Source organism: Callorhinchus milii, unplaced genomic scaffold, assembly GCF_018977255.1.
Source record: "Callorhinchus milii isolate IMCB2004 unplaced genomic scaffold, IMCB_Cmil_1.0 Scaffold9, whole genome shotgun sequence".
NCBI classification, from domain to species: domain Eukaryota; kingdom Metazoa; phylum Chordata; class Chondrichthyes; order Chimaeriformes; family Callorhinchidae; genus Callorhinchus; species Callorhinchus milii.
In genome coordinates this window covers 14,783,724-14,806,511 of record NW_024704750.1, presented here as the reverse complement: position 1 = coordinate 14,806,511, position 22,788 = coordinate 14,783,724, and the positions used below count along the sequence as shown (strand labels likewise).

At 42.8% G+C, this 22,788-nt stretch overlaps 1 protein-coding gene across 1 annotated transcript in view; it reads left to right on the top strand.

Annotated features, from left to right (window-relative positions):
* The window catches only part of daam1a (dishevelled associated activator of morphogenesis 1a), a 99,224-nt gene that overhangs the window by 44,135 nt on the left and 32,301 nt on the right, over positions 1-22,788 (top strand). The window contains 2 exon segments of the mRNA XM_007893318.2: positions 252-472; positions 15,535-15,624. Of these exon segments, the coding sequence (XP_007891509.2) occupies positions 284-472; positions 15,535-15,624 (279 nt within the window). The 5' untranslated portion in view covers positions 252-283.

Here is a 22,788-nt window from a genome sequence, read left to right as displayed (position 1 = left end):
CTTTTTTCAGTGTTTTGATTGCCAAATGTTTAAATATTAACTGCAACTGTGCCAGTTCTGCCTGGAAGATAAATAGGAATGCACAGAAAGCGTTGGACCATTTGCCCAACGATGCAAAGCGAATGGGGCTGAGGATGGTGAACGGTGTGGAATGTGTTTTGCCTTTGTGAAGTCCTTTTTTTTTGTGTGTGCGTTTTGGTTTCGTTAGGCTCTTTGTATGTTAAGTTCCCTTTTTTTGTTTGTTTCTACAGGCATCATTAGCCGTGACTGACGCACCAAAAGTATGAACATGGCCCCTCGGAAGAGAAGTACCCGGGGTCTTTCCTTCATCTTCTGCTGCTTTCGAGGGAGCGACCACCCAGAGATCACGTACCGGCTACGGAATGACAGCAATTTTGCCCTGCAGACCATGGAGCCAGCACTGCCCATGCCTCCAGCTGAGGAACTCGACATCATGTTCACTGAGCTGGTGGTAAGTGTGGAGTCTTAAAAGACCCCCCCCACACTGATTTATTAATAGTAATAATCATATTCCTTACATTTGATGTAGTGCCTCATCGCGTCATTGAGGTGTCTCGAAGCGTTTCACCAAATATACTGTAAAACGAATTGACTCTATTTTATGGGCAAGCAGTTCATCCTTTCCCCTGAGGGGTGCCTTAACATTGCCCTGGGCTGTTAACTTTGGATTTTATTAAATGTTCTGCAATCCTGAAACTGTGGGAAGGGAAGTATTATCCAGATGAGATGCTTTCCTCCACCAAGCTGGGTTGTTTCTGGCCCACAAAACATACAGTAAATTCACTTTATAGTATATTCTGTAAAGCACTTTGGGACGTCTCAAGGACGTGATCAGGTTCTATATCAAATGCAAGGATTAGGTGTTGTTCTGTTTTAACACGTCTTTCGTAAGCTACAGTCTGTCTGAGAAGCTATCCACAGCCACTTGAGGTTGAGAAGATTGTGGCCTGATTTGGCCGAACACGGAAACCTCCATGATTTTTGATTCGCAAGCTGAGTGAGCACAAGATCACTTGATCGGTCTTTGTATTTCCTGTCGTACCTTCTTGTTTAACAGTGCTTCACCGAGCGTGTATAAATGTAGTATTCTTATGTAAAAGTGAATTACCTAAAATTGCTGGGAGCTTTACAAGGTTGTAATACACCCTTGAGGTTCAAATTACATGCTGTGGGTGGTAGACTTGAATACCTTCCCAAATCATTTATTTATAGTCTCTCTCATTTTTTTAGCCGTTATTGCATTCAAATTTTCACATCGTGCTGATAAATGTTAAAGTCGAGTGTGTTTAGAACCAGATTCATATCATTGTTAACTGCACAGAACAGCCCTCATCTATCTGGGACCACCACACCCATTAGGGTTATGGTTGACAGAGTTCACAACCTTTCTACATCAACAAGCTTCATTCACGAACCAAAGCATTGGCAGTTGACCCTTGAACAGTGCCTTCAATTGTTGGGGACAGGCCTGCTTTGGCCTCCTCAGAGCAACTTCAACCCTACTTCCCCTCATCTTTCCTTCTTCACTGGCCCCCCTCAACCATCTTGAGGATATTTATTTAAGGACCAACATGCAGAGCATTCTCTTTTACTCTGTCAGGTCCTGGAAATAACTGGCAGTAACTTTCCTTACTGTCTCAATCGGACATCTTGAAGATGAATATTACGGTGCATTTTGTTTCTGACTGCAATGCCTTCAGCCACTATGCCCTTAACCTCTGGAACTCCCTACCTTCTTGGAGTCCTGTAGCTCAGTGGTTAGAGCACTCGCTTTGCAAGCGAGAGACCTGAGTTCAATTCCAGGCAGGGCGAAACCTTGGGCAAGTTTCCTTACTCCACACGCCTAATAATAATCCCTCCAAAAACAATAATAAATTGGTCATTTTCAATCTACGACTGTTTGTGGGACATTGCTGTGTGCAATTGGCTGCCACGTTCGCCCACAAATATACAGTCAATTCACTTTACAGTGTGTTCTGTGAAGCGCTTTGGGACGATCTCCCGACGTGAAAAGTGCTATATCAAATGCAAGAATTATTATTATTATTATCTGTCTTTAAATCCTACCTTAAAACCTACATCTTCGACCGCAACTATGGTCACCACCTTCCTTGGCATCCAACCCTGCCATTGTCTCACAGAATCCTGGGTGAAGAACGCTATATAAATGCAATATAAATACAATATAAATATTTTATTCTTTGTCATAATCTTGGAGATGCTGCCTGCTTTCTTTCAATTCACTATTTCAGTGCAATCAATTCCTGTATTACTCAACAGGAATGTTCAGTCACTTGCTGCAAGAAAAATCTTCCCCATTCTTTGAATTATTTGAGGCTCTCTCACACCTCCTCATTTCTTTCTGAACTGTGCAACTTTTCTCTCTCTTCTTTTGTTCCTCGAGTACATCTTTTCCATTGAGTCGATGAGCCTGAAGTGCGGTCCCTCGATGGTTCCCTGGATGTTGGGAGGTGTATTGATGTGTTGAGGCTGAGTGATATTCATTGAGGAACAGCACAACCACAACAGGCAAAATGTAACTTTCAATTCAAACCCACTAATACAATTTCCATTGGTTCTAACAGGACTGGTGCTTGTACCTTAGGAACAGCAGGAAGGCACTTCAGCCTGTTGAACCAGATTTTTTTTTCTCTCTGCCTTTGCTGCATTTCCCTAGTCACCCTTACTTCCTAAGTGTCTATCAACTTAGCTGTTCTTTCACGATACAGTTTTCAAGTTCATTTTTAGGGAGTTCAGTAACTCAATACTGAAGTGTATGTGCGGTGGGTTATAATGGAGATGGTCCCATACCTGCCTCGTTCACCTGCATAGTAGTTTCCCTTAAGACTAAGCTTGAGAATTTGCTACTTTTTTAAATTCCCTTCCTTTCCTGGAAACATGGACACGTGTTCTAGGGTGTGCTTTATGAAACGCCTTGTTGAAGTGGCCCGACTTTGTGTGTGAGCCTTCACAGTGAGCGCTAGCTGGCTGGGGACGTGCTCTATTTCTGGCCAGCTCCCTTTTCAAAAGCCAGCAGGTTACATCAACAACATTCAATCGACGACCATGCAAGCTGACAATTTCCATGGTCTGTATTGATGCCTGACGTTCAGCTCCGGGCCAATTTAACAGCAAAACAAAAAGTACACAAATATTGGCAAGCTTACCGGTTTCTCTTATTGTCTGCCGATCATTAGCTATCTGCTTATAGAGATTCATTGGAGCCTATCCTGTTGTGCTATTTTGGTGTATCAGAGAAGTGGCCGCGAGCCTATTGCACTAATTTGATGGTTCTGGTTAATTATGGAGATTGGGATAAATATTGTGAGCATGTTATTATGCACAGCTCTTGTGTTGTATCTAAATACATGCTTTTGTCTGTTTTTGCAAGCTGGGAACATATGGAATTGGTAGTTCTGATCCATTTATCTAATTGCTAAGCCTGCACTGTGTTTACACATCATCTGGGCATTGTATTCTTCTTCCTACACTTAAAAAAAATAAATGTGCAAAGCTGCTGTGGATGCTCGTCATTGGAAACTTCGAGACACTCGACTGTCTTGAATCAATTCAAATAATAGAGGCACACAGACAGATTTTACCTTGTTAAGCTATGGTGCTCTGTCTTTAAAAAGGAACTCTCGTAACAAGAATGGAAATCGTGTGGTTTTATTTCAAGTGGAGACAATAGAAATGTACATTTAAATAGCAGTTTTCATGCTGGGGACGGCCCAAGGCACTGGACAACCTAAGGTTTCCCATCTTTAAATGTCCACTTGAACAATGCAGCGCTGGGAGGGTGTTGCATTGTCAGAGGTCCGGTCCTTTGGATGATACATTACACCTTGGCTTAATGTCTCATCCAAAGGACTGCACCCCTGACAATACAACGCTCTCCCAGAGCTGCACTGGAGTGTCAGCCTAAACTTTGAGCTTGAATTACTGACAAAGAGCTTGGACCTACAACCCTCTGACTCAGGGGTGAGGATGCTTCCAACTGAGCCCAATGACATATATAATAATAATAATCCTTTCATTTGATATAGCGCTTTTCACGTCTCCTAGACGTCTCAAAGCGCTTCACAGAATAGGCTGTCAAGTGAATTGACTGTATATTTGTGGGTAAACCCGGCAGCCAATTGCGCACAGCAGTGTCACACAAACAGTCGTGGATTGAAAAGGACCAATTTATTACTGTTTTTTTTCAAGGGATTATTATCAGGCGTGTGAAGTAAGGAAACTTGCCTAAGGTTTTGCCCTGTTGGGAATCGAACTCAGGTCTCTCACTTGCAAGGCGTGTGTTTTAACCACTGAGCTCCAGGACTCCACATGGTGAATATTAATTGCAAAATCTCCAATAATAATAATAATAATAATCCTTGCATTTGATATAGCGCTTTTCACGTCGGGAGGACGTCCCAAAGCGCTTCACAGAATATACTGTAAAGTGAGTTGTCTTCACATTAAAAAAAATCCTCCAGGTTAAAGTAATATACAGACCACGGTTCCCAAAGAGACTGACCAGCATCGTTCTGTTTCCAAGGCTACCGATAAAAATATCATTTGTCGTGTTTGATCAATGAGGGAGTAGGGGGGGAGGCATGGGAACCAATTAGGGCTGGGTGGGGGGGGTGGGAGAGAGAGACAGAAACTATTAAAGGGCTCAAGCTTCAAGAACGCACATATTGTGGTTGTCCATTTCACGCCAGAATGTGATGAACCTGATTGGCGGCCCAGTCGGGTCTTCAGTTTGATTTTTTTTCCCCCATCAAAACTTTAAAAGAGAGGTTTCTCAAAAGAGATGTTTCCAGATAGACTTGAGGATAAGGCCATCAATCCCCAACAATCCCTTTAAGTAATCGCCAGCTTTTTCTTGGGCCAACAGAGTGGGTGGGAAGATCGCAACGCAGCATGTAACTGGGTTTGAGTGTGAATGTGGCTACTTCCAACCTTGCACCACCAACCCAGGAGACTGAAATAAACTGCTATGTGTTTTGGCAACTTGACTGTTGTGCGAAGCTGATGAGGAGAAATTAGATGTGAAAAGGGACTTTTGTTGTTGTTCTCAAAACAGTCTGTTGGTTTGGAGACTCGCGGGAAGCGGGGGAGGGCTCAGGAAGCTGGTGCCTCAGTCCCTTTTGCTGCTGTTGTACAAACAGATCTTCACTGTAGCTCAGTGTTTGCAGTTTGTTCAGGATTTTTGCAGCACATCTCCAGTAACGGCAGGGCTGCTTTATGGTTTAAAAGCCACCCCTCCATATACTATACAGCCCAACCAGTACTGCTCAATAGTGCTACAACAACTTGCATTTATATAGTGCCTTTCACTTGGGGTAGTGTCTCAGAGCGTTGAACTAGTGCTGATGCCAGTGAACTTCTTCCACTCTTTTCATTCGAAGTCTGATCTGAAAGGTTCACCAGCATTCGATAGCATTAAGACACTGCTGTCACTTAAAATGTGTGTCAGCAACAGGTGTCTGCTCAGTTGGTACTACTCTGGCCTCTGAGTCCTTAAGTTTTGTGTTCAAGCCCCATATCAGGACTTTGAACTGATATAGTTTAGGCTGACGTTCAAGATCCCATTGGCATGATTCGAAAAGAGAAGAGAGTTTTTCTCGATTTCTTGGCCAACAATCCTAGGGATCAATTTATTTTTCACTTCGTGGCTGTTTGTGGGATGTTGCTGTGTTCAAATTTGGCTGCCGCGTTTGCCTGCAAAACACAGTCACTACACTTTTCAGTAAATTCTGCAAAGCACATTGAGGCATCCTCCTGACGTAAAAGGCGCCAAATCAAATGCAAGGTCTATTAACACGACTTCTTGCATAAATATTCCAAAGTTTCCATTTTAATTCTTGAGTCTTTATACTGCCTTATTAAGGGTTCCTGTTTAGAAGTACTAGAAATCATCACCCCCTCCCATATTGTAGTTGTTGTATAGAACACAGCCCCAAATATTGGTTGTACAATGATAATGTAATAAGCTTTTGAGGTCGAAACGCTTGCAAAATGCAAATGGCATAAAACTGATGAGCGCTGGTATAAATGTGGAGCCACATTTTAAACGTTCTCCACATTTCCCAGGAAGAATCATGCAGAGCAGATGCGAAAGATGCACAAAATGCAGTGGTTTCACTATTGGAATCTCGTTTGAAGTTCAGGAACATTTACCGAAATAATGCGATCCTGATGCTCGCTTGCTGGCTGCTCACGTGAATCAACAAGGTTGTAGCTGCACAGTGTTCTTATAAATCCAGGGTATCGCACAATGAATAGATACCTGGCATGCAAAAAAAACAATTTAGGTCAGACATCAGGAAATATTTTGCACAGTGAATAATTAATAACAGGAATGGGTTACCAGCAAGGGTTGTAGTCAGGACACAACTTACTTAAGAAACTGGTTTGTTACGGGTGGCTGGTAAGGTGTGTTTTCAGTGAGTTCTTTGATAAGGTGAGATCTGTTGAGTGGGTGGGACCTTCAACCGAATCCCTCTTGTGAAGTGGTTCACTATGAAATACAAGAGCCAAGGCCTTGCGTCCCCTAAACCTCGGCTCTTGACAGCCTGTTCCTAAACTTCCGGGAACGGGTGAGCAAAGTGCATCCCTCATATTTTCAATAATGACTCGTCACAAACCTGCATTGCTCGGCTGGTGCTGCTAATTATGTGTTAAATCCCGAAGCTGCGGCAACAGCTAATTAAATCACACATCGCTGTTTCCCTTTACCTCCGGATTTTCACTTCAAGGTCATTCACTGCATGTTAATCATACAATTCATATGCATTACTGCTAGTCCACGGCTTTATAACCACGAGTCTTCCAAGAAGAGTTTAGCGGAAGCCAGAGCGGAACATCTCAAGATTACCATATGTGTGGAACTCCCATTGACTGTCAAATAGTATGTTTCTTGCTCAGAGCAGAATGGTGTTCTAATAGAGAATGCCATCAAAGTTCTTCTAATTGCATCAATGAAAGAAATAACCTGTAATTTCCCTTTCACAATCCATAAAGATTGCTTCTGTTCTCTCCGCTGCAGTCTAAATAGCTGCTTCAGGCAAGTTCTTTGAAAATGCTTTAGAAAGCACATCGATTCACGCATTACTTCAAATCAGATTATTTGTTCAATGCCAATACAATACTTGTGAAATTAATGATAATTGAATGGATAGGAATGCCTAATGCAATCAAAGGGGTGATTCATGTCCAGGATTTTGGTTTGTACCTGGGATTTAAGTATTCTGAGGTGCTATCCCGTGTGAAGGGAGCTATAATCCTAGTGACTAGCTGTGAAACACTTTGAGATACTCTCGTGCCTTTAGTTGTAACCAAACAAGGCAGCCAGGTTTGCGCACAGCAAAGTTTCCCAAACAACCATGATCATTTATTGTGGAGGGATTCTTGGAAACCGAGGGAAAAACTCATTAAGGTGCACCTGAACAAGCAGACGTGAACTTTGGTTTAATGTCTCTTCCTGACAAGGCAGCACTCCCCCAGCACTGCTCTGCTTCGCAATGGAGTGTCCAGCCTGAATTATGAACTCAAATTTTTCTACCTTTTTGGAGTTTTTGTTGAAAACCTCAACCACCTTCCTGGCATTTGATTTGAGCTTTCCATCACTGTGGTCGTGGGAGTCTTAATTTAACGTTGGGCATCAGGCCACAGATACTTGAAATTGGAATAGGTGTGAACATGGAGTCACCACCAGCAAGTCAGTGTTTAGCCAATGACTAAGCAATACGACTGCTTATACAATGCAGCCTCAAACTAAAATTGCTCAGATTTTCCAGTCACCACAGACATTAATGGGAAATAGAAATCACTGTCTGTAACAGTAATCCCTATACTGGTTCGCCTCTTAAGGTTTCCTGTTAAAATTGCTTTATTGCAATTCTCAGCAAAAGGTGAGATGCATTCTGTATTCCTGTGTGAAGAGAAATGCCTTCACAGCAAGGCAACGGGATCATCTTCTCAATATTCCCAGTCACTGTGTTTTTTTCCTTGTGTCTAATGGACGTTTGCTAAACGTGCTTTGCATTTTGTGCAGTGGAAACTGGATTTGAAACAGAATTGTAGCTCATTAGTTTATCAGATAGCTTGTCTTGCGAGTCTTTTGTCGAGCTCAAAGATTTTCAAAGGCAATTGGAGCATCCTTCATCTTTCAGAATGAGGACAGGGGAGAAAATGGACAGCAGAAAGGAAACTAACAAGTGAGGTTCAGAGGGGAAAAATTCCTTTGGCTCATTTGATTCAGATGGTGATATTGTATCTCTGAGTATGAATTGGGACTTTGTGTTCATAGTCTAGGCAATTGTATACCTAGATACAACTCCAGACTGGCAAAACCCTTATGTAACATTGCCCTCCCCCTGCTCCTGTAACATCATAAATTTGTATTTCTTATCCCCCCACTTCCAGCAGCTATAATTTTGATGACTTCTTACATGAATTATAAATTCAGAGTTAACATTTAAATTATAAGTCATTAACCCTTTAATTTCTAAAGGGGACTGAGGCATGCCACTTATAGAATAACCGGGAGACAATACATGGACTAAGATGGTACTTAACAATCCTAGGTTGCGTGTGGACACACTGAACAGGAGACGTGCAGTGAGGCTCCCCACAGAGTTGACCAGATGATGATGATTCATGTCTAATAAGTCGAGAAAACATTTGACTGGATGACAAAGAGGCTGAGTAGCAAGAATCGTCCCGTCTCTTCCTAGCTGCGTATCATTGCAAACTGATTTCCGTCACTCCAATTCTCTTCATTTCCACCCCCCCCCACCCCACTCAAAAACAAAATTACACCAAAGCAGCTGTTTGAGATCTATTGCCCATCTGCTCTGAGTTCTGTTGCTTTAATGCGTTTCTGTTTCCTGATGAGCGAAAAAAGTGATGACTGGCCTCAAGGATAAAAGTCTGCAGATTGACGGATCCTTTGAAGGAATTACAAAGTATCGAAATCTCTGTGATGGTTTTTCCTGGCAACAGGAGGAAAACCTGGTGGTGGGATATAACCAAGGAGGCCAAATCCCTATCGGAGAAGCCCATTCACCTTGAATTCTTTTGACATTTGAGTACAATGTCATTGTAGTAATAATAATAATAATCCTTGCAAAACACAAAATACTGCAGATGCTGGAAATCTGAAAACAAAAACAGAAGTCGCTGGGAACACACAGCAGGTCAGGCAGCGTCTATAGATAAAGGAAAGTGAGTCAACATTTCGGGTCCATGACCCTTCATCAGAACGGTTCATAATAATCCTTGCATTTGATATAGCGCCTTAACGTGTCTTTCAGGGGTCTCAAAGCGCTTCACAGAATATACTGTAAAGTGAATTGATTGTATATTTTGTGGGTGAAATGTATATTTTGGATATACATTCACAGCTTTAAACTGGACCTGCAGTGTTATTTCACAAATGTCGTAATGTGTTTGGCTTAGTTAATGCTTGTTCCCGCTGACTACCGAATAGTACTCTCTGCTTCAAGAACTGTGTCAGGCCGGGCATTTCCTGACCAGAATTGGTCATGTTTTATTAAACCATATGAATAAATAAATAAATAAATGAGCAAATAGCTCTTTCATCAGCAACGGACATCTAAACTGTGCTCGTCCTAGCCCCTCCTGCTGGCAAGTCATTCCGGCTTTAAGAAGCCCCCTTGAGATTGCGTGTGGATCCGCTGATCAGGAGACAGCGCTGACCCCCGCAGAGTTGACTAGATGACGATTCTTCTCCTTTATGTCAAGGAAATGTTTGACTGGACGACAGAGGAAGGGGAGAGATGGGGGGCGGTGGGTGGGGGGGGAGAAATAGGCTGATGAGAGCTTCCTAGACTTGACTGCTTGCTCGACCAGCTGCAGTTTATAGAATGGTTTTGAAGTATATTAAAAACAGCTATTTGCCAGGCAGAACAAATGCATTGAATAATTATTTACACGTGAAAACAATGAACTTTTTTTTTTGCTCCATCTGGTTTCCGTTTTACAGGAGACTCCTGCCCTTTTTTATGTGGCACAGCTAGCGCCGACTTGCTGTGGTCTTTAGTCGAGTTAACATTAAGAGTGTAGCGTCCTGTTTAACTGGCACACACCATCTGATTTCCTTTCAATTTTAAGTTCAGTGTCCGTTTCCGCTTCCAGGAGGTGATCGCAGAATCAAATTGGTGCAAATTGCAGGGAGCATAAATTCAGACTAGACAAGCAAGTGAGCTGTCAGTCAGTGTCTGGTGAAAGGACAGACCTCACACACGACAATATACGAGTGTCTGCTGAGTTGTAATTTGCAAATTGACTGAAGGTTTCTACCAGTCAACTAGTCACTCCATTAAATGTATGTTGCACTGAAAGTGGAAATGCATGTGTTGCATTTGTGCTCTTGAATAGGTGCTGTGGTGCATCAGTGCTCTGTTTAGTTTTAGGCTTGTTGTGCTGCAAAGTATCTTATCTCTTTGTATTATCCCTGTGGTCTGCAGACATCTTCATGATTGGATTCCTGTAGTTGTGACTGTAATGGATTCTGAAACTCATCTTAAAGATGTTTCTTCAAGAAGTGCTCAACACTCCCCACGACCTGCTGATTATTTATGCAGGCAGTATAATTGTGAATTGTTAATGCACTATTGTTGGCTACAGTGTAATCTGGGGTAATTTATTGAAATCAAACTTTTTCTTGATTTTGCAGTGCAATCGGAGTGAGGCTATAAAGCTTCACTTGGCTTCCGAGATTCTTTCTGATTATACTGTAAAATCAAGACACCATTAAAGCAGTGTTTAGACAGTCAGATGCTAGTTTTGTCACACTTGTGTTTATGGTTAACAGCGCAATTCAGATTGTAATGGTTATTTAGGGAATAATGAAAGGTTGCCATGAATGAAATATGCAGGTGACCTGAATTGCCATTATGAAATGAAGGAACTTGATTCTCATTTTGGTATAAGGTTCATTGGAGGCAAACTCTTCTCCTTGCTCACCTGCAGCTCTTGTCAGTAATGATTTGAAGTGGCACTTTTCCCCACATACAGTGATCTCCTGTTCTCATGCGTACCATTGCGGAGGAGTTGCCAGCAGATGCAAATCACCTGCTGACAGCGAGTCAACGTGTAAATGACTTGCACCACTTGTTGAGCGACTGGTCAGGGGCTGGTTACCTTGTCGGAGAATATGTGGGGTAAGATGTTGAACAGATGGATGGAAGAGATTGGGGGTAACCAAAACACATAATAAGGGGCATTTTATTTTCTAAAGCTAAGCTATATCCAGCCAGAATTTTGCATCCTTGATTTTCAATTTAGTACAGAGTAGTGTTGCCTTGAAATTCAAACATACCACACAATTGACTTCCAACACAAGCAGACCCAGGTAGGGTGAGTTGTACTGATGTCTGGTTGCTTGCTGGGTTAGGAACTACTTAGCGTAGTGAGCGATAATATTTCTGAGGGCATTGTTTAAGCCTTACAGCAATACAACAACTTGCAGCGCCCTTCACGTAATGTATTGTCTCAGAGTTCTTCACAATGACAGGATTGGACATCAAGCAAGGGAGAAGAGAGGTGAGAGGGGCTCCGATTGGAATTGTTGCCCAACAAACAAGCTGACTCGCATGTGTCCTTAATAATAATAATAATAATAATCCTTGCATTTGATATAGCGCTTTTCACGTCGAGAGGACGTCCCAAAGCGCTTCACAGAACACACTGCAAAGTGAATTGACTGTATATTTGTGGGCGAACGCGGCAGCCAATTGCGCACAGCAATGTCCCACAAACAGTCGTAGATTGAAAATGACCAATTTATTATTGTTTTTGTTTTTGGAGGGATTATTATTAGGCGTGTGGAGTAAGGAAACTTGCCCAAGGTTTCGCCCTGCCTGGAATTGAACTCAGGTCTCTCACTTGCAAAGCGAGTGCTCTAACCACTGAGCTACAGGACTCCTTGCATGCACTGCGAGGTACAGTATGCATCATTGACTTCAACAACCTTGCTGTCGACTGCCTTGCTTTTCAAGGACTGTTGTGGCATCTTGCCTGAGTGTAAACAGCTTGCTATAAAAATGGGGAGGAGGAAGAAATTTTCGATGGAAACTAAACATATTCCATGCGAATATGCACTCTCCCCCCCCCCCCAGAGGAACACGCTCTGCTTACATCAATCCGTAGTGTATTAGGCACAAACCACGGCTTGGGGACCCCGGAATATGTGTTAGGATATTGCTGCAGTTTAACCAGTTTGCCATTGAGAGCACTGTCCAGTAAGCTTCCCTGCTGCCTGTCCAGCTAGGGCCAACCTACCTGTTAAGGTGTTGGCTTTGCAGGGTTAACAGGAGCCCCTTTGCTACTTCAGTGCTGCTAACAATAAATTGAAAGCAAACCATCCTGAGAGCTTTGTTCCGCCTGCAAAGTCCTAATCTGCTTGTAGGCAGTATTTTAAATACAATGAAAACAGACATTGCTGTTCTCAGGTTATTCAAAGCCTGTTTCACTGAGAGTTCAGCTCGTTTTTATATCCCGAATGTCTTGTTCGATCAGCTGTCACTTGTCTGGCAGCCCATTCTGTCCTGCTCATCATCCATCAACTAGGCAGACATGCTGCCCTGTGTATGAGTCAACAAGCAGGAGTGAGGTGTTGTGACAGCAACTATGCCCTGAAACCAACAATGTCTGCTTAAATAATAATAATTCTTACATTTGGTACTGTGCCTTTCACATCAGGAGGATGTCCCAAAGTGCTTCACAGCATATATTGTAAAGTGTAGTGGCTGTTTATTTGTTGGCCAACAAGGCAGCCAATTTGAGGACAGAAATATCCCACAAACAGCCAGAGAGTGAGTGACCAATTTTATTTGGGGGATTGTTATAATAATAATAATAATAATAATAATCCTTGCATTTGATATAGCGCTTTTCACGTCAGGAGGACGTCCCAAAGCGCTTCACAGAACACACTGCAAAGTGAATTGACTGTATATTTGTGGGCGAACGCGGCAGCCAATTGCGCACAGCAATGTCCCACAAACAGTCGTAGATTGAAAATGACCAATTTAATTATTGTTTTTGGTTTTTTGGAGGGATTATTATTAGGCGTGTGGAGTAAGGAAACTTGCCCAAGGTTTCGCCCTGCCTGGAATTGAACTCAGGTCTCTCATTTGCAAAGCGAGTGCTCTAACCACTGAGCTACAGGACTCCACAACACCCGTTGTTGGCCCGAACACCAGAGAAACTCCCTTCTCTTTTTGAATAGTGCCCGGGAAGCCGAGTGAGGATGGGGAGTCATGGGTTCACAAAGTCTGGTCGGAAGAAGACATGAGCTGAAGAGTTCTAAATAATCTGCAACTTGTATAGAGAAGACCAACAAGCAGGGAGTTTGCATAATTTGGGTTCAAGAGTTTTGCATTGGGTCAGTGAGCCAAGTGCTAAAGGTTGAGGTCCATATCATCGGAAACATTTGTAGGCCTGAGATCATAGGGAAATGTTTTTCTTCCTTTCTGCTACTGAGATCATCCTCCTTCCTTCCTGTGAACCTGCAACAGATTTAGGGGCTTTGTTATGATGGTGTGAACAGCCAATTTTCACCATGTCAGACAATCATTCTTCACATTGTTGTCTGCTGCAGTGTAAATGCAGCTGATGTTTTTGTCAGCTGGGTATCTGACACACCCGGAAACCCATCACTGTACTTAAGAGAGAGTTAAAACCAATCTGAGAGTTCTCTCAATGCCACCGACACAGTGAAATTCCTGTGTCTGGAGTGGAATACACATCATGTGGAGTCCTGTAGCTCAGTGGTTAGAGCACTCGCTTTGCAAGTGAGAGACCTGAGTTCAATTCCAGGCAGGGCGAAACCTTGGGCAAGTTTCCTTACTCCACACGCCTAATAATAATCCCTCCAAAACCAAAAACAATAATTAAATTGGTCATTTTCAATCTACGACTGTTTGTGGGACATTGCTGTGCGCAATTGGCTGCCGCATTCGCCCACAAATATACAGTCAATTCACTTTACAGTGTGTTCTGTGAAGCGCTTTGGGACGTCCTCCCGACGTGAAAAGCGCTATATCAAATGCAAGGATTATTATATATTATTATTATTATCATCTCCTCGGATGGACACACCCTGCTTACCTAATTCTGCAGAGTATTAAGCACAAGAGCCAAGGCTTGTGAATCCCAGAGTGTATATGGGTGTGTGTGAGTAGGTACTGTTGGAGTTTAACCAGCTAAAACCACATACCCTGCAATGGAAAGCAACTAATGGCTGCTTGTCTCACTAGGACCACTTATCCAATAGGGCTTTGGCTTAACAGGAGCTGGTAAGGAAGAATCCTTTCCACAGTCTGACGTTTGACTTCCAAACTGCCCTGACAATTTCATTTTATAAAAACCTTGATTTTTATTCACTCAGTCTCCTTTTTATCTTCTCCCTCTTCCCTCCCACCACCTCCAACTCGGTGGAAAAAAGTTCCAAGTAGGTTTCTGGAATATGTCCTAGTATTTATTTTTTCCCCATTTTAACTCTTGGCAAGATCATCTTTTACGCCGTTTATGGCTGTGGAATATTAACTTCCCGTTTCAAGCACTGTGTGTTTTGATGTTTCCCGGGTGCTTGAAGCTAAGTGACTTTGAGAAGTTTGTGTGCTTTTTTTCAACCTTCTGTCAAGTCTGGCAGCACAATCGCTGATTAATATCCTGAGCTAATTTCCCATTTTTCAGCTTACAAGGGAGGATCTCTTAACGTTTGAACCTGGTGTATTAAACAGCAGGGTTTATTCCTAAATAAATCCATAGTCTCTCTTCTTTCCTCCCCCCTCCACCCCCATTCTTTTCCCTCCCCCACATACACATGTATTGCCCCAGGGCTGTTTTCTTAAATCCAGACTCTATTCTAGGCTATGACATCTGGCAAGCTTTAGAAACCTTGTGTACTTCTCCTGGCCCACATCCCAGACCTTGTCAACTCCCCCTGAGCTTAGCAGCCTTCTTCCCCCCCACTTCCCCCACCTTATCATCCTCACCCTTCCCAGCTCATCTCCCCCTCACACCTTTGCTTCCCCCTCCATTTTAGCTTACTCCCCCTCCCCACTCAACTGCCCACCGCTACGAGTCCCAGTGTACAGCAGCTCCCAGTAGAAACTGTTTAAGTAATATTATGGGCATTGTTACTCTGGCTGTCTAAACCTATTCCAACAATTGCTTCAGTGTACGCTGGTTTCTAAGCCGGTATGAAAGGTGAAGCCTGTGTGATAAGATAACCCTGTATGTTAACCCAATGTCTCCATCCAGTTCCCTTGCAAGTTTGTATATTAACATTCATTTCAATAACGGTTCATTCTTGACTATTCACTGTCTAATTGTTTGGAACAGCTGGGTGGATACTGACCTGAGAGTGCTGAATCTTGGCTGGTGTCAGACTTTGTTTTTTTCCTGTAATAAATGGTGATGCATCTACATGTTGGTTCCTTAGGAAAATGCTGATCGTATAACATGGTCTCTTATCTCTTATCTCAGGATGAACTTGACCTCAGTGAGAAGCACAGAGAAGCCATGTTTGCACTTCCTGCGGAAAAGAAATGGCAAATATACTGCAGCAAGAAAAAGGTAAGGCAAAAACGTAATCTGTTGTTTGTGGATCACCCTGACTCCCACCTATCCAGTGCTCGTTCCCTCCCTGGAAAATCCCCCCCCCCGCCAAAAAAACAGTAACTCACTGTCCCAGTTAATGAAAATGTCTCTGACGCACTGATATAGGAGGGATAGGAGAAAAGGAGACTGGATTAATTGCGGATGTGGAAGGGAGGATGAGAGAATGGTGAATGGTTGTTTTCTTTTGGAGTAGGGAGTAACCAAACACCTCGATATTAAATTACAAGGTTAACAGTTTTGAAATGAGTCAAATCCTTCCACTCTGATAAATTGCTCCAGAATACCTTTTTCATTTCCTCCAATGCAAAAACCAATTTTTTGAAACAAAAATAGCAGCTAACATTCGGTTTGCGTTACCTAACCGGATACAACTTGGTTTGGGGACAAGCAAAAAAAAACAGTCCTTTGTGGAATGAGATGGATTGAGATGTTGCAGTTACCATCTGCTGAAATGTTGCCCAAGTAACTTTGACCCATTTTGAACACTTCAGCAATGTTTTCTGCCTGTCAGGTTGTTTTATTCCCTTGTTCAAAGGCAGGGCAGAAGCTATTTCCAAAAACCGTTGAATTGCCCAGAACCACAGCAAAACTCTCACTACTTAGAAGGTGGGATATCTGAGAAATTATTTCTGTGGCATTAAAAATAAATAAATAATTTGGTCACTTAACCCACGACTGTTTGTGCGGCACTGCTGTGCACAATTGGCTGCCACATATTCCCCCCCCCACAAAATATACAGTCACCTCAAGGATTGACTATGAAACTCCCTCGTCGGCATCCCCAACTCTTCTCACCACAAGCTGCAGATCATCCAGAACTCTGCACCTCGTGTCGTCTCCCGCACCAGACTCCGTGATCCCATCACCCTCATCTTCACCCGGCTCCACTGGCTCCATCCTTCAGAGGATAGAATTCAAAATCCTCGTCCTCACCAAGCCCTCCACGGCCTTGCCCCCTCCTACATCTCTGACCTGCTGACCCTTATCAACCGCTCCCTATCAGCAAGCTCTGGCCTGCTCCATGTCTCCTGCCCTACCATCAGCGGCCGGGCTTTCAGCCTCTCTGCCCCACGCTCTGGAACTCCACCCCACAATCCTTTGCCTTGCTCCCGCCCTTGCCTTCTTCAAGGCACGACTCAAGATCCTCCTTTTCGACCGTGCCTTCAGCTGCCCTCCTACCTCCCTGCCCTCCCTCACCCCAACTCTGTCCTCCTCACGCTCGGGCCCTGATTCCTGACTGTTCAGGCCTTGGGACGTCTTCCCGACGTGAAAAGTGCTTTACAAATGTAATTTTGTTGTTGTCAATTCACTTTACAGTATATTCCGTGAAGCGCTTTGAGACGTTTCACCAACGTGATAAGGCACTATATCAAATGCAAGGGTTATTAATACATTGGTGGGGGGTAGATTGGATTTGTTTGTTGGTCCATCACTTCATGGCTGTTTGTGGGACTTTGTGGTGTGCAAATTGGCTACCGTATTAGTTTACAAAATACGGTCACTGCACTTTATAGTGTATCCTGTGAAGTGCTTTGAGGTGTCCTCCTGATGTGAAAGGCACTATATCAAATAAAGCAAGGTTTATTATGTATTTATTATGTACCTCCTGACTTTTCGCGGTTATAATGGGATTCCCCCTGGTGTTTCTATTTTTACAAGGCTCATGTGAGCCCCCAGCTTAGGGCTACACTTAGGCACAAGTGTATCTAATTTCCTGAGGGTTAAGGGTTTGTGCTTGTATAGACTGCAGCAGGACAAACTTCCTATGTTGATATTATACTCATCAAAGAGGGCTGTGCTCAATGTGCATTTAGAAGAAGGAACTTGCAGTCATGTAACAATTTATGTCAAAACTTCTCAAAGCACTTCACTCGTCATGATGATGATGATAATATTAATAATAATAATCCTTGCATTCGCCTTTTACGTCAGGTGGACGTTCCACACGCTTCACAGGATATATTATAAAGTGGATTGACTGTGTATTTTGTGGCCAAAACGTAGGCATGTGCCTCTTATCAAATACTTTGATAAATCCTTACCTAATTCCTCCTTGAATTTGCTTTGCTGACACAATCCTGTGGCAACTTTTAACCTGTGACTTGTGCTTTATCTCACTATAGGTTCTTAGTTCTCTGTTTTAATTCAAAATCTCTGCTTAATCCCGTTTAATCCCTGTGAATTGTATGGAGCGGTTTCCCAAAGGATTAGCTGCTCTTTGGAAACGTATTCTCGATCAGCGATTACTTAATGTCTGCCACTTGAACAGACAGCTTAAACCTTTATGCCGCCACAAAAAATACTTTTCATGAAATGGTAAACATGTAACATTTAAAAAAATATATACTGTGGTGCAGCAGCAGAGAGGACTGTCAGCTAAATGCCTTTCATCATTGTTTCACTTTAAAACATCTTTTCATTGCAAAGATTTTTTTTAAAGCGACCTGAAGTAGCACAAAACTTTAAGACCAGACGAGTCAACTGCTGTTTTTCTTCTCCCTTACTTCCTTTGATATTCATTGGCGACAGTGGTGCTGTGCAGTGTCCAGATTTTACAGGATACGAGCCTGCAGAAGAATGTATTTCCAAACCTCTTCCTAACCGCCAACATCCAGGTTCTTATTTATAGCCTTGACTTCACCATGTAATGATAGGGTGATGCCATGTTAGGAAGCAGTGTTAAGACTGCGGGACAAGTGTTTCCCACTGAGTTTTATGTCCTGCTTATTCCATTGTGTTGTATTCCTATTGGAAATCTTTTGTTTAATTTGCCTTTTATTCTCATCCTCCTAAACTATTTCTCAGTGTTTTTAAATACCCTGCTTAGTTTGTGTGAGAACCTTTTTTTGTAGAATCAAATCAATGAGTGGGATATCAATGGTAGACATGAGGTGCTATCTGTCGGCAATCCACAGTGGTCAGGGTTGCCTTGTGGGTCATTGTGTCCTCTGGATTTGAGAGAGGTTGATCTTGAACGCAAATGTCTGAACTCGGGGGGTCTAAAATACGTGACGTCCGAATTGATTCCTTAATTAAGAATCCCGGTTAGAATTCCTATCTACCTACCCAAGAACTGCGCTCTGAATGAAGGCAGATTGCATTGGATTTGAATTCACAAGTGGTGTGACTTGCTCCTCATTATTATAAGGAGTTGCTACCATGTTTCTTTATTAAGGAGACATCCTAGAAAATGATGGATATTACATCCGATTGTGTAGGATGCCATGTTCAGTAATGTTAACAATAATCCTTGCATTTGATATAGTGTGCTTCACATTGGGAGGATGTCTTGAAGCGCTTCAGATTTTTCTGTGAAGTTTAGTGACTGTACCTGTAAGCGAATTTGAGCTCAGCAATGTCCCGCAAACACCCAGGATGAATCGGCAGTTGACTGGAGAATCGCTTGTTAGGACACTGGGAGAAAACTTTGCTCTCTTTGCAAATAATGGTCTTAGTTTAACATTTCATTAGCTTGGATCATGAGCTCAAAGTCACCAACTTGAGACTTGAACTCACAACCTACTGACACAGAAGCGAGAATGGTACCAGCTGAGCAAGCTAACTCTTGTCGAGCTTGTTTCTGGTGACGTTAAAGGCAAGACTGCTCAGTTGATGTGTATCCTCGGCCTCACTGAACGCTGGATTCTGTACAGCCTGCTCCTCTCAGAAAACCCTGACCCATCATATTAAAGTGTAAAACATAGGAGAGAAGATGAGATCATAAGAGTTTTGCTTGCAGAAGGTCCTACATTTCATTTGATCTCCTCCTTCCAGAATGCCAACCATCCCATCTTCCCAGTGTCCTGATCTCCCCCCTTCCCTATAGCCCATTCTAACTGCTTATTGCCTGCTGTGTAAATAAATACTTCATGTTATCTGTTCTAAAATCACCCTTCACAACCCTGAACCCATGCCCTCATGTCCTATCATCTTAGTGAAAAGATATGCTCTGGGTTTGCCTTCTCTAACCTACCACAAAAATCAAGGGTATGAAATATCTGCTTTCTAACAATGACCATGTTTACCTCTCACACCCAGGTTTTCGCTGAGTCTGGTAAACCTCCAAATCTCTTTTCATAGTATCATGAATAAAGAGATTACTTTGCTTAATTACAAATGGATTAAAGCTTTCAGTGAGGTCAGGTTGGAGTCTTCGGAGGTATTACTGTTGGGGGAAAAAATACCACAGACAAAGTCCACAGCCCTGAAACTAATTTCTATGCAGAAATCTCCACGAGACTAACATTCCTGCGGAGGCTTAAATGTAATTACTTTTCACCAAACAAATGCCTGCCTCAGTCCAACCCCATTCTCCTCTTTAGTGGAACAGTTCACCAAAGCTTGTCCCTATACTTTGATTTCTTTAAATGTTCTCGATCTGCAATTTGTTCTTTTTTGTTTGCATTCCAACTTCAATTCAATTCCATCTTTAATTCAATTAGCTACCATGTTTCAACCACTAAATATATAGTCAATCCACTTTACAATGTATTCTGTGAAGCTCTTTGAGTTGTCTCACTAACGTGATAAGACACTATATCAAATGTCAGGATCTTTATTATTATTACTTATTATTAATAATTCCTGTGATCAAAACAGGGTTTCCATATTATTGCTTGGTGATTTGCCTTAAAAACTTGACCCTTCTCCGACAGCGATGAGGCTCCTTTTTACCCTTAGCTTGGCTGCATCTTTGCCCTTCACTTGCCTTATTCTCCGTGTCAAGACAAGAGAATTTAGTCTAAATTTTGGGAGGCAGAGAGAAAACTCTGAGGGAGTTCGCTACAAAAGTCGAATTTCTAAGTATCAGATGTTTCGAGCAAAGCATTCTTCAGCACGTTTCCAATGTTTTAGGGATTTTGACTCACATTTATTGAGAAATCTGTTATGAAATACAAGAACTGCATATTCAATCCAAGTCAAGGAATTTAAATGGTATTCTTCTGTCCTCCTGAGACGAGATGTGATCTCTTAAGCTCAGAGGCTGAAGCTCTGCTCCTGCAGCAGTGATGAGGAGCGAGGCTGTTGGTTTTCAGTTCTCACTTGCTGAGAATTCAGGGCTCATTGTATTTTTTTTGTCATGAACGGAGGTGGTTTTATGTTTGTGCACATTCCAGCCTGAGTTGGATTGGAGTGACATTCCAGAGCAAAATGGTAGGTGTGAAGTATTCTGTTTTTCAAGCAGGTTCTCTGTGTCAAGTCCTCGTGTGCCAAACCATAAGCATTGCCTGTTTTGAGCGGCTCCAATTCCAACTTCTGAACCCAACCCAAACCTCACTTGCTGAACAGAACATTGGTGCCACAGGGAGCAGTACACGTTATTCCAAAAACAAACCAGAACTACTCATGTTAAAAGAACACGCTATTCTATTTAAACTCAAGCTCTGTTACCTTGGGCCCCGTAGGTTAAGACCCTTGTTTAAACATAGTCACTTGTGTAAACTATACAACTGCATTGATGCGGTCTGTCTGCTTCTTATCCAAAAAGTAAGATTACTCACAAGTCTCATATGTAAATACAAGAATTGCATTAAACACTCACGGTCAAACTTATTCGAGATTGAATTTGTTCTAAATTGAACTTTGTCTGCAGCCAACCACTGCTGGGGTAATTCCAGTTTGCTTACTGATGACTAGCATAGACATAGTTAAACAGAGAACAGGGGTTTGGGGATGGTGGGGGGGAGAAGAACGTAGAGGCAGAGGCAGCATGCACTGCGGAGTTCTTTGTATTGCCTCCAAATCACTAAACTGTTGGTGTTAACCTGGTGCTCTATAACAACAGTAGTACTGCAGAAGGGAGCCCAACTTCCAAGGTTTAATTAAGATTCTCTTATCGTACTATGCAATTTTGATACCTCCGAGTGGGTTTATGAACAACAGCCATGTGCACTCACTCCACGGAGATCTTAATGGGATGATCTTAGCTACAACATTTTTTGTAATTCTGATTCTGATGGAATCACACAGCACTGAAATGGGCCATTTGGCCTAAGTAATCCGTTGTTTATTCTCCACATGAGCTTCCAACCCTGCTAATCTCCTCCACTGTTCACTTGTCCTTCATATAAGAGCGTTATCTAGAACTCTGCAGCTCGTATCCTCTCCCGAACCAGGCTCTGTGACCCCATCACATCCACCCTCGCCCAGCTCCACTGGCTCCCCATCCCTCAGAGGATCGAGTTCAAAATTCTCGTCCTCACCCAACCTACCTCACCGGCCTGCTGGCTCCTTATCAACCTGTTTACTCCCTCCACTCAGCAGGCTCTGGCCTGCTCCATGACCCCTGCCTGTCCCGTCCCACTGGGGTATCAGTGATCGGGCCCTCAGCTTCTCTGCCTCACCTTCTGGAACTCCATCTTGCATTCCCTTTGCCTCGCTCTCTCCCTTGCCTCCTTCAAGGCATGCCTCAAGACCCTCCTCTTCGGCCACCCTCTCTGTCCTCCACCCTCCCTGATCTCAACCCCCCACCACTCGTCCTAATCCCTGACTGTTCAGTGCCTTGGGGCGTCCTCCCAACCTGAAAAGTGCTTTACAAATGCAATTTTGCATTGTATTGTCCTTGCTCTTAAATACATTGATGCTTTAGCTTCAATCACACCTACTGGGAGCGAGTTTCACATTCTCTCCATCCTGTGTGAAGAAGTTCCTCCAACACACTCCCTATTAGATCTGCTAGTGCCTGGCTTATTCTTATATCTTTTTGTTATCGGCTCACCAACAAGTGGACACTCTTTTGTGTCCAGCTTATTGAACCCTTTTCTTAATTTTAACCTCTTTTTCAGGTCCACTCTCAATGCACTTCATTTCCAGTGAAAACCCTCTTATGAAACACTTAAACTCCTGGGGCAGATGGTGTGAAAGGACTTTTAAAATATGTAGCACATATCAGTATTTCACTTGAAAGTTTTATTTTATTAACGATTCATTCATATTTAATGAAGGAATTAATCTAGCCTCCCATGAACCTTTTGCTGCTTTGACTGGTAGAAGTGGGTTGGCGGGGAAATGTAGTGAAGCATCTAGCAGTCGGTCAATGAGCTGCTTGGGTTCTTGCCATTTCTAATGGGAGCTCCCTCGAGAGGTCATATACTGGATAAGGTTTGTTTGAACACTGCA